Source organism: Pinus tabuliformis, chromosome 1_1 (genome assembly GCF_031772625.1).
Source record: "Pinus tabuliformis cultivar Carrire ecotype Pingquan chromosome 1_1, CPIR1, whole genome shotgun sequence".
Lineage (NCBI taxonomy): Eukaryota > Viridiplantae > Streptophyta > Pinopsida > Pinales > Pinaceae > Pinus > Pinus tabuliformis.
The window spans coordinates 479,030,560-479,043,345 of NC_142297.1; the positions used below are offsets into that span (position 1 = coordinate 479,030,560).

General features: G+C 41.3%; 2 protein-coding genes across 2 annotated transcripts; both read right to left on the reverse strand.

The window, feature by feature from the left end:
* Window positions 1–4,236: 4,236 nt before the first annotated feature.
* Window positions 4,237–5,238, reverse strand: LOC149213826 (uncharacterized). The gene has a single exon (XM_089389171.1). The coding sequence runs from the start codon at window positions 5,236–5,238 to the stop codon at window positions 4,237–4,239; it is 1,002 nt and encodes a 333-aa protein (XP_089245297.1).
* A 486-nt stretch (window positions 5,239–5,724) lies between these two features.
* LOC149213827 (uncharacterized) lies at window positions 5,725–8,352 on the reverse strand. The gene is made up of 2 exons (XM_089389172.1): window positions 7,046–8,352; window positions 5,725–6,478 (listed from the first exon to the last, which is right to left on the reverse strand). Exons 1-2 carry the CDS (start codon window positions 8,350–8,352, stop codon window positions 5,725–5,727), a joined length of 2,061 nt encoding a protein of 686 aa, XP_089245298.1.
* Window positions 8,353–12,786: the final 4,434 nt, after the last annotated feature.

The window sequence follows — 12,786 nt, forward strand, 5'->3', positions numbered from 1 at the left end:
GAAGGTACCAGGGAGGAAGAAGAATCAAATCACGAAGATGAAGGTCCTAGTGAACCCGTGCAACCTGTGGTCATCCCCAAAACTAGAAAGAGGCCTAACTAGTTGAAATCTACTATTTTCGATATAGAGGGACATGGAGCAGACAAAGGCACATTTAGGGAAAGTAAGAAGCCCAAAATATATTATGGGTATGCAACATATATGATGAAACTACTAAAAGCAGAGCTATCCACCTTTGAAAAGTCTGTCAAAAACCAAGAATGTAAGGATGCCATGAATGAAGAGTTTTAATAAATAATGAAAAATGGATTTTGATAGATCATACCTCGGCTTGAAGAGAAATATGTGGTAAATTTCAAACAAATTTACAAGATTAAACATGCGGAAGATGGAAGTATTGATAAATATAAGGCAAGGTTTGTGGCTAGGGGCTTGTCTCAACAAGAAGGCATCGATTATGAAGAGATATTTGCACCTATAGCAAGGTATACAACTATATGTTCACCGGTCTCTTTGGTAGCATCAAATGGGATGGAACATCCATCAAATGGATGTCAAGACTACCTTCCTGAATGGAACGATTGATGAAGAATTCTATATAGAGAAACTATGGGATTTTAAGTCAAAGATAGAGAGGCTTACGTTTGTAGGTTGAAGAATGCATTATATGGCCTTAAGCAAGAACCAAGGCCATGGTATGCAAGGATGGATGCATAATTACAAAGATTGGGATTCAAAAAGATATTTTTTAATCCAAATCTCTATATCAAGATTGTGAAGGATGAGCATGTAATAATTCTTCTTTATGTGGATGATCTCCTCATGACAACTGTGGAAGGTCAAATCCAAGAGTGTAAGAAGTAACTAGAAGCATAATTTGACATGAAGGATCTAGGGCTGATGCACTATTATTTGGGACTAGAATTTGGCAGGGACTTGATGAGATTTATCTAGTTGAAGGAAAGTATGTGATAGAGATGCCGAAGAGGTTATGATGGATTTCAAACCTATGACAATCCCCATGATCACAAACTTGAAAAGGCTAAGAAGTTCTGAATCGATCCTAGTGGATATGACCAGGTATCGAGAATTGATTGGCTCACTAATGTACTTGGTGAATACTCGACCAAACATATGTTTTGTAGTAAATGTTCTTAGTTAGTTCCAGATTGAATTGAAGCATGATCATTGGATAACATCCAAGCATATAATGAGATATCTACAAGGAATAATCCATTACTGCCTGAAGTATGATAAGAGGAATGATGTCCACTTGATTGGATATACAGATTCTGACTGGGGAGGTAGTGAGCAGGATGGAAGAAGCAATACTAGAGGATGTTTTAGTTTTGGATCCTCCTTGGTCTCATAGATGAGAAAAAAACAAGAATCAATTGCTTTGAGTAGTGTTGAGGCTAAATATATTGCAACTTGTGAAGTAAGAAAATAAGTTTTCTGGTTGAGGAAGACATTATCCAACTTGTTTGAAGGACCAATTGACCCTATAGTGATACATTGTGACAACATCAAATGTATAAGGTTATCTGAAGACCCAATGTTCCATGGAAAGACAAAGAATATAAATAAAAAGTATCACTACATTCAAAATCTAGTGTAGGATGGTGTATTACAACTACGGTATATCTCCACTGATGAACGAGTAGCTGACATCTTGAAAAAATATCTTCCTAATAAGGAGATTTTGTAATTGAGAAACAATCTTGTACTTGTTGATATATCCTCCCTAGTTGAGAGGGAGATATAGACATACATTCTTTTCTTAACTTTGGGAAGAAAGAATGGAGGATTGGGTAAGCATCTAGAATCCAATACTCTTTGAGGATGAGGCAGGGCATCCAAAATTATAGCAGTCATAAAGGAACAATATTCTTTGAGGACTGGGAATCCAAGTTAAGAATGGTCCTGGAAGGACATATCATGTGAACACATGGGTGGGGTATGTGCCTTGAGAGGCAATGATGATGGTGCTTGTAAGTCATTAGTCTCACCAACATTATGCTTTGATCTTGTGAAGAGATAGAGTTGTTAGTTAAGGCCTCACTATGTGATAATGTTGGTTGGTATAATGCTAAAGAGATGGGTTACCAATCTAAATCTTCTTATGAGATCTATTCATATTGAGAATTTCCATGTACCATTTATGAATACCTCCCTAGTTAAGAGGAAGTGTTGAAAAATGTGTAGCTAGGTTCGGTCTTCGTAAATATGAAATGTATTTTTTATTCTTTTGTATTGTAAAATGAAAGAAAAATTATCATTGTTGTTTTGGAGCATGGGTTTCATGCTTAAGGTATTTTATTTTATAGGTCAAGCACCCATTGAGTGCTTCTAGGATTTGTCCTAGGTGAAGAATTCAAAAGAGTCATTATCATATGTTGAAGACCCCATCGGGCACATTATAACTTGTAAAAATAATTATTTATTGAAAAATGCTAAAATACCCTCCAAGACCAAGTCAACCTACCATCTAAGAAGTCAACCTAATTTTAGAAATTTGTCCACCTTGGAAGCCTATATATAGAGGGGAACTTGACCTCCTAGAGACACAATTCATTCTATCATTAAGCAAGTGAAGGAGAAAAAGAAAGAGGCTAGAGAAGTAAGGATAAGGATGAAGATAAAACATTTAGGATATTTTCTCTGTCTTTTGACACGTGCGAAGAAAGGAAGCTAGGGTTTCTGCTGCTAGGTTAGGGTTTTGTTGCTGTAGGATCAAACTTGGAGAAAATGCAGAAAGAAGGTTGAAGGAAGGCTCATTAGGTCATCCTCAAGCCATAGAAGAAGGAGAAAGTCAAGAAAACATATGAAGAAGTATTGGAAGCCAAAAATAATCTCACACATATGGAAGAAACTATTGTTGGGAGGGCCAAAAATTTCAGACCTGCAGTAGAGGCCGAAGTTCTGTTGCTAGGGGTTGAAGTTGTGCTGCTAGAAGAGATTTGATTAGGTTTGAATTGGACAAAGGAATAAAATCATCAAGGAGGTTGGACTTGGTCTTGGAAGGGTATTGGTATTAGTATAGAGGTCTTGGAATTTGTCAATTGAAGGATATATAAGAAGAGAAGAGATTTATGGGTTTTCCTCTCAAGTGGAGAGGTTTTGGCCCTGGCTTGTAGCCTATATCTTGTGTTATTGTGTATTGTTGATCTTCTTGTTTTTTCAGCTGTTTGATAATAAGAACAACATGATAATAAGAGAAGAAGCTAGTAAGTAAGAAAAAGTAAAAGGACATCACAAACAATTATCAAGTATAATAGAAACCATTCTAAATATTGCCTTATATATTTCTCAACACCCCTCTCTCCCCCCCTCCAGCTCAATCTCTCTCCCTCCCTCCATGCTTTCTCTCAATTCCTCTCTCCCCCTTTATCTCCCACCTCCTTCCATCTCTCTCCCCATAAATTTCTCACTCTCTCTACCTTCCAACTCTATCACTATCTCCCTCCCTCTCTCCTTCTCTCTCTCTGTCTCTCACCCCTACATCTCTATGTATCCCTCTATCACTTCCTTTTTTCTATATCTCTCTCTCCTCTCATCTCTCCCTCACTCTCTCTCCATCTCTCCCTTGTCACTCCTTCTCCTACTCTCTCTCTTCATTCCTCTCTCTCCCTCGCTCTCACACATTTATCTCTCTCCTCCCCATATCTATCTCTCTCTCTCCACCCTCCAACTCTATAATTGTACCCCTCCCTCTCTCTCCTTTCCATCCATATGATCGAGAATTATCACTCTATGTACTCATTTATATATGTAATTTCTAATGTATTTTAAATTTAAATTTTTTATTTTTAATGAGTTATGGTTTTTGGGCATGTGGTATTGATAATCCATGGTATTGGCCCATGGTATTGTAGCAAAACCTATTTACAATTTAATAATACCCATGCTAAAGTAGGGGTGGATATCCATGGTAAAGAAACATGTTATATTTTAAATAATTTTATTGGGGGTATTAAGTTTTTTTTTTTTCCACTGGAAAAATCAGTAACTTTCATTAATTTTGAAAATTACATGTAGCAGATGCCGAGGCATTACTAGTATTGTTCATACAAAAAACCACTTTCATAGTGTTTGTCTGTAGTCATCAACCAAGCTGTTCTGTATACAATCATCTGTCTGTGCTTAATGTCTATAAGAAAGTTCTATATATATACATATTCCATGTTCTATGTATTTCTGATATCCAAAAAGAAAAAGAAACAAAATCGCCATAGCCTATCCGTTGTTGGGACTGTTGTCCCTTTGGTCTCTATGTTCTATGAATGGCCTGTGATAAAACTGATGCACCTCTGCTCCATTCTGCTCCACGGTTATCCACTCGCCTCGAGGAAGTGTCGAGGCCTCTTTGGATAATTTGTCAGCCTCGCTGTTATGCTCTCTGTAAATATGCAAACATGAGCAATGATTAAAAGCTGCTTTGAGAATGAGAGTATCATGTAGCAAGTTACTGAGAGTATGAGTATGACAATTTGTGATATTGTTGATCCAGTTTATAACCACCATAGAGTCCCCAAAAATATTGATGCTAGTATGCTGATGCGTTAATGCAAAATGGAGAAGGCTGTGAACAGCAGAGAGTTCAGCGAAGTTGTTAGTTCCATTGCCTAAGCCTATTTTGACAAGGAATCGGTGGTGTTCATTGAGGTGCAGGACAAAACCCCTGCCACATCCTTCCTGATTTGCTGCTCCGTCGAAAAATGCCCACGGGATGGTTCTGTCAAAATCGGGCATAGGTCGAATGTGTCTCGGACGAGGGGGAGGAGGGTCCGGGAGCTCATGATAAGCAGAAACAATGGAGGCTTCTACCCTGCCCCATGATATAATACGATCCTCAAATATGGCCCGATTTCGGGCAAGCCAAATAAACCAAGTAGCTACAGGTGGAAGGTTTTGTGCTTTGGTTCCCGGGTGGCTGAGCGACCAAGTATCCCAAGCATTCCTGATATCAATTCCTCTCCAGATTGCTGCAATTCCCAGCTGGTTGCAAAGGTTGTTCCACAGGTTTATGATTACAGGGCATAGAAGGAAAATGTGGTCCCGCGACTCAGATGCACATTTGCAGAAAACACACCAAGATGGGCCACATAATGCTCTGTGGGAAAGGTGTTCACCTGTGGGCACATTGCCATAAAGAGCACACCAAAAGAATAGTTTGGATCGGGGAGATGCCTTCAGCTTCCAAATAGCGTGCCACCAAGGCTGTATCACCTCAGGCATTCTATGAGATATGAGCACTGTGTATCCCAATTTTGGTGCATATAAACCATGGTCGGCATAGCACCAAATGAGCTCATCCGGACCTTGCTTAATTCGAACGTGAGATTCAGATAAGGCCTCCGTGAATCGGTCCCATTCCTGATGCCAATGGATAGGGAGGTTCAATTGCTGAGCAGATTTCCAGGCTTGTGAAAAGATATCCGAGCACTGATGGTCTGCGATTTGTGCGAAATGCTGAATATCCTGGGCCTGTAAATGCAGTAAAAGGTCTGGACTGAGAGTGTGCCTACCCCCACAATTTATCCAGGGATCCAAACCAATTCTGCCCGTCCACCCATCATTTATGCGCCAAGCAAGATTGTTCCGGATGAGAGGAAGGGATAGAATTAAGGCCTTCCAGACCGAGGAGCATCCCGATGTAGACCAGGTAGGGAAACGGGCCCAGTCCAAGATATTATGAGGCCAGATGTATTTGTAGTAAACTACCTATGTCCAGAGATTTTGTTTGGTCAGCAGTGTCCATCCCATCTTGGCAGCCAGAGCTTTTGCAAATTCAGACAGTTCCTTGAGCCCCCATCCCCCCCACTTTTTAGGCAGAGAGATCTTCTTCCATCCAATCCATGCGAACAATCTTTTGTCCTGATTCCCATTCCAGAGATATCGATTACAGATTTGTTGTAGTCTCCCCAGAATGTTCCTTGGGATCCATGCCAAGGCCATCCAGAAGACCGGGGTGGCTTCTAAAACAGACTTGATAAGTACCAATCTCCCAGCCCTGGAGAGATATCTAAAGCTCCATCCTGAGAGTCTTTTTTCCAATTTGGCAGCCAGCCAGACCCAGTCAGCAATCCTTTGACAGGTAGGTTTCAGATTAAAACCCAAATATTTGAATCCTCTATCCAGGGGGTGAACAGTATATGGAAAGGATTGTAAGCCAATCTGAGTCTCCTGTACCGATGTGCGAGCACAGGTGATGGTAGATTTAGTCTGATTAGACATCATACCTGTGGCAGATGAGAAAAGATGGAGAATCCTTGAGAAGGATCGAGAGTCTCGGACACTGCCATTTAGAAGAATGAGGACATCATCTACAAAGAGTAGGTGAGTGAGATAACAAAGGTCAGAGATGCGAAGCCCCCCAATATCTCCAGACCTTTTTGCAGCTTCCATGAGTCGACTGAGACCTTCCATGACCAGCAGGAACAGGAGGGGAGATAGGGGACACCCCTGTCTCAGGCCCCTGCCTGAGTGAAAAAAATCAGTGGCCGAACCATTGATAAGAATACTGAAGGATGGAGAAGTAATGCAGGCCATGATCCAGGATATGAAAGCATGAGGGAACCCCAAATGAATGAGGATCATCTTGAGGTAGAGCCAGCTGACACGGTCAAATGCTTTAGACAAATCAATTTTCAGGAGGATGGCTTTTAAGTGGTTTGACCAAATGGAATGGAGGGCTTCTTGAGCTAGTCCAATGGCCTCATGGATCTGTCTGGCATCGAGAAAAGAAAATTGTTGAGGGGCGATAGAACGGGAGAGGATAGGCCTGAGACGATTAGCAATGGTCTTGGATATGATTTTATAAAGGCAGTTACATAAGGATATGGGCCTGTAGTCATCAAAGGATGCCGGAGAGTCGGATTTAGGGATGAGAGCAATAAAAGTGGAGTTGATGGCATGGTAGATAGATCCAGTAGATCGGCTTTCTTCAACCACCCGAAGTAGGTCCTGTCCCAATACATCGAAGAAGGCGACATAAAATTCAATGGTCCATCCGTCAGGCCCAGGGCTTTTGTCTTTTTTGAACCATTTCATAACTCCTTCCAGTTCTTCAGCAGTGACCGGATCAGTTAAAGTCTCCACATCTTCTTCCTCTATGAATCTCGGAAAATGATTTGCCACATTGATAATATCAAGTAGGTTTTCATCTCGAGAGCTCCTGTAGAGGTTCCTGAAATGAGTGATACCCAGATGAGCGAGCTTATTGAAATTGTCAGCAATATCTCCATCCGGTGTAGGGAGCTTCCAAATAGTATTAGAAACTTTTCTGCATTTTGCAAAGTTATGGAAAAACTTTGTGTTGTCGTCCCCAGCTTGTATCCATAATGCACGACTTCTTAGTCTAATGGATTCCTCTCTCTCTTTAAGGATCTTTGCTTTTTGATTTTCCAGGTCTATAAGCTTACATTTCTCAGAAGCTGACATGAAACCCTGCCCTCTGTCATCAGTGAGAGAACATAAATCTGCTTCAATCTGGGAGAGTTGTGCAGATTCCCGGTCCCTTTTCTCCCTAGCCCAATTAATAGTCAGATGTTTGATCTCAGCCAAGTTCTTGCAGAATCCTTTGGCCAGGGGAACCGAGTCATCAATAGGATGCGAGACCCAGAAATCCTTAATCATCCGGATATAATCCTGATCCTTCAGCCAAGAGGAATTGAATTTAAAGGGCGCCTTGGGCTTCCTGAAAGGACCCTGGATCTCCAGATAAATAGGATTGTGATCCGAAATCCCCCCGGAGCCAACCCACTGACGATAGAGGTGAAAACGCCGCAGGAGAGGGCCCTTTAATAGAAATATGTCAAGTCTACGAGCAAGTGCAGCATCCCCAATTCTTTGGTTCCGCCAGGTAGGTAGGAGTCGCTGCAAAGGAATATCCACATACTCAGATTGCTCCAGCAAATTTGTCATATAGTCAGAGATTGAGTCAATTTGTGCCTCAGAGCCCCAAGACTCCCTGAATCCCAGGGAGAAGTTGAGGTCTCCTCCAATAATGACATTGTCTTCATTCAGCAGGGGGAGCTGGAGGGTATTCCTCCAGAAAGCTTCTCGATGGGAGCAAGGAGCATATATGTTAACCAATCTGAGGTCCATGCCGAGGTCAGCCGAGAAAAAATCCAAACCAATGAACCCTGCTCCTCCCCAGGTAGATATAAGCTTGATGGAGCGAGGGTTTAGACCAATGGCCAGCCCCCCAGATCGTCCCATGGCATCATTTGCATAAAATTTCCATCGTGGGACCAATGCTTGCATTATACGATTAATTTGTTCAGCTGAACAGAGGGTTTCCTGAAGCATGATAATGTCTATGGGCTCAGATTCAATGAGCCTCTTCATGGCTAGTTTTTTGGAGGAACTAGCCATTCCTCTGCAGTTAAACGATAAACACTTCATGGGGGAACACCTCTCGGGGTGTGTCCTGCTCTAAGAACCCCGTCAATGGTCGCTTGTCGGCCAGAGACCACCTCTGCCCCAGCTTGTTTGATGGCTTTAGAAAGATGGGATTTCCTCCCTCTGGTGTTCAACGATGCCCCCTCAGGAGAGACTATGCCCAACCCCGGGTGACCAACAACCGAGCCTTTTGGAGTGATCCGAGATCGGAGGAAGTAAGGGTGAGGAGGGGAAGTAGGACGAGGAGGGGAGATAGCCACACGAGATGAAGAAATGATAGATTCAGTGCAAGTGAGAGGGGAAAAAGTGCAGGGAATCATAGGAATGTGTGAGGGGCCAGAGACATGAATACCATCAAAAGACGAATGCAAGGAGGAGATAAGAGAAGAAGGAATCGTACCCGCTTCTGCCGCCGAACGAGCCCTGGTTTTGGGTGGCGAGGTTCTCCGGAGCCCATCAACGTCCACTGGGGCAGAGACCGAGGGGGCCGTTCCAGCAGAAGGAGGTCGCGAAACAATGGGTGAAGCCGTCCTGGTAGATGCCGGAGTACCTTTCGCCGAGTCTGTAGCTTTTTTGTTGAGAGGGCAATCCTTCGCGAGGTGTCCCACCTTATGACAATGCCTGCAGCGGAAGGGAACCCCTTCATAATCCAGAAGTTGAACACGAATACACCTTCCCCATTGTAGAGTGATCTGTTCCTCAAGCCCATCTCGAGTATCCAGATGAACCAGGACTCGAGCAAGAGTTCGATACCCGGATTCCACATAGGTGCGGTCATAATCCAAATATGTCCCCAGGGCATTGCCAACCCTGATGAAAACTTCCTCGTCCCAGAAAGGAATAGGTAATCCAGGGAGTCTAACCCAGATTGGACCGGCGCCTAGCTGCTCGCGTTCTGGATCAAAAAGGGGATTCCATCGTTTAAGGAGTACCGGGGCCATTTCGATATGCCAGTATCTCCCCAAAACAAGATTAGTAAGACAGACCTTGGAGAATTTTAATGAGAACCATCCTCTGGGTAGGACATGAACTTCAGGTAGATCGAATAGAACTCCTCCCCAGATCTCATTGACCCACATTTCAAGCCTCTGTTTAGAGTAGGATCGGCCCCTGACGTGCCCTACCAACACTGTGTTCGCGATGTCCATGTAGTCTCCCAGAGGCTTTGCTTCGTCGAACTTGATCGATATATCCCTCGCCGTCGACCTGACACACTTAACCTTCTTTATGCCGGTGCGGGGGGCCGACGGGTGATCCACCAGCGGATTAGAGATACCTTCCCGGGGGCTAGGGTTTGAAGGAGGAGTAGAGACAGCAGGCGTCTCAAACCATCCAGACGGTCGAACTCCTGAGACAGATGGATGTGTCACCGGAGGTGGTCTTGGGGGAATGTGAAACACCTCGGGGATGGACGCCAAGGGGTCGAAAGCAGGCGATGGGGGAGTATTGGATGCCAAAAATTGCAGAGACCCGGGAGAGAGCGGGGGCACTTCGAACGGTGGGGAAATAGGAGGATTCACAGCTGCAGAAGATGGTGTGGGAACCGGAAACTGTTGATGCGCCGGGACAGAAGATGAAGTGGAGTAGGCTGTGAGTGAGAAAAATGAGGGTTTCCGAATATAATATTATCCGGCGAGGGATCCGCTATATAGTCCACCGCATCCTGCTCCCAGTCTTCCATAACTGATAACTGTCGGAGACCGAAAGGGACAGGCGAGGGTTCCAAAGAGAATACAGCAGCTGGTGAGCAGGACCGTGACCGTGACCGTCGTGAAGCTGTCGATCCTATGCCCTACGAACCGCCGCTAAAAGTTGAAACCCCATCGAAACCACGGTTGCTGTAGAAACCCTAGCCCTTCCCTTCGCGCGAGCCTTCCATCCTTCTTCCTCGTCTTTGATTGGTCTTAGCTGAGAACCATGGATGAATTCCCTGGAAAGGAATTAAACAAATTTGACTACCTACTATATTCTAAAAGGTGAAGATGTTGAAATCATGCCACAAAGTGAAAGGAAATCCGGGGGTATTAAGTTTTTATGTGCATATTAATTGAATTTAAATATAGTTACAAAATCTTTATTAGTCCTTTCCAAGGAAAGCCTTTAACAATCGACTTTCTTGTTGATCACTATTAGTTTAGCATTGACAAATGAAAATTATAATGTTTAACTTTTTTTTTTTTCAATATTATTTAAAAAATTAATTTTCAAACATTTAATTGGACCATAAATTGAAGGTCTTATTGCAGCCTTTGCACATTATAATTCCATGTGGATCACTGCCTTACAACTTTTATGCCATAATTTTGGATATGGTTGCAATATTCATGCATGAGTTTTAGATACTTGTGTAGTGATTTTTTATTCTTAAGATTTGCAAGAAAACCATCTAAAAATAAAATAATTGAAAATAAATTATACTCAAGTAAATAACATATTTAACATCAATTACTTCCCACCATAACTTATGTAGGAGTAAAACTACTACCATCAATTACTTCCCTACATAATTACTTATGTAGGAGTAAATGTGTAGACTTACTAGTGGTTACTGCCCACCAAAATTCATGTAAGTTCTTCTCTTTGAGTAAGAAATTTACTTATCCACTTCACATCTCAATTTTAGTTCCTACCAAAGTAAGACTATAGGATGATTTCTTTTCCAAAGTAACTATTTTATGGGATTCTAAAATAGATACAATCCAAGGTCCATATAATCATCCTTCAAAAATTTTTAACCTCTCTCTTTGCATTTGATGACATCGTTTTGAGCTATAATGTGTTCACTAGGAAGGTTAAGGAATATTTGTCATATCTCGTAGCTTGATTCATTGAATGTGCATGACAAGGAACATTTATTGTATAGGAGCATGTTGGAGACCAACAAGAGAAGGTTTAAGAGGCTCATTCCTCGAGTTATCTCATCAACTACTCGAATAGAATATGGGAAATTACTCCACCTCATTGATTGTGAGAATCTCAGGAAACCATATCCATTTTTGTAAGAATTTTCGAGGGAAGAAAACCTCCCTTCAAGTGGGTTTCCCCTCACTATTTTTATACAAATAAAGGAGTTGTGGAGCTCAATAGGCTTTGAACTTTTGGAAAAAGATAGTGACTATTATAGCTAGAGCTTGCTACTTGCTATTTCCATTATCGTTTCATGTATTTGAACAATTCCTGAGATTAATGAGAAGCATTTTTTTTATTCCAACCTGAGTTTTGTTTTAAGGAGTTGAGTTTCCTAGGGTTAGGGACCAACCTAAGCACTCAATCTCCTCTACTGCTTTGCATTCATTTGATCTAGTTGTATTCTTTCTATGTAAGTTTGGTTTAGAAGAAAAAGTGTTGTTTCTAGAGGTTAGTGATTGAGTTTCCTTGGGAGGCTTAATCATAAAGGTTGTTTGAACATACACGAAATATACTATTATTTTTCTTTTATGTAATAATTACGTTGTAGTTTAAATTCAACTCATCCTTTCCTTTGCATTTTGATTTTCTACAATTAGCCTTTTAGTAGTACTTTAAATTATGCTGTCTTTGTTAGTTTAATAATCACTTTATGTGAAAGTAATATCTATTGGTTCATAGGACAAGAATAACTTCATATTCTATCACTAACACTAACTCTTCAACACCTTTCTTCCGATGCTCTCCAAGCTGTCCGAGCACAAAAAATCACACAACAGAGCTTAGGAGGCCATTAGTTTTTTTTTTTTTTTCCCTTGTGTAAGATGGGATACTGAGTATATCTAAGATTTTAAAGTTCCATTTAACTCTTCTACAACCTCTTACAACCTTATCTCATCTTCAGACAAATTTTAGAACCCTTAGATCGCTCTTGTATGGAATCTTGTAGCGATATAGGGCATCATGTATAAATCTTGTAGCGTCCTATAACACTTCACAAAATTGATCAGAACTCTGCTAGGATTGCCTCTTAAGCCTATTTTTTGGCTTTTATTCACTAAAAAACACCACCTCAGCCTTGGAATCCAATTGGAAGAGACCAATGAGCCTTTGTACATAAGATTTTCATCATTGTAGCTTTAAATCTACAATTAGGATTTACTCGTTTGATCATGAGTTAAATAACATAGAAATAGTTGGCATTGATTTCTTCTAAGAAATTTATGGTTTCTATAAATAAGTTAGAGTTTACTTTTAATGTTGATGAGGCTCATCAATAGGTACATTATAAGGGTCAAAATTCCATCCTCTAGCTTTAGCACTATCTCTTTCTCACATTTATTTACATTTTTTGTTATATTATGCTTAGTGAGAAGGATAAAATATGTTTGTCATGTCATGTGGCCTAATATGGTTTAATTGTAGGAAATGGAGAATTAATTGAGATGATTTCTATGCAAGGGCTTAGAGTGA

What these genes read in the sequence shown, in the direction of transcription:
- LOC149213826 (XM_089389171.1), bottom strand. Translation starts at nt 5,238, where the DNA reads ATGCCTGAGGTGATACAGCCTTGGTGGCACGCTATTTGGAAGCTGAAG.
- LOC149213827 (XM_089389172.1), bottom strand. Translation starts at nt 8,352, where the DNA reads ATGAAGAGGCTCATTGAATCTGAGCCCATAGACATTATCATGCTTCAG. An exon ending in CTGGAAGGAGTTATGAAATG is followed by an intron (nt 6,479 to 7,045) that starts GTTCAAAAAAGA and finishes TCACTCAGGCAG; the next exon opens with GGGCCTGAGACAGGGGTGTC.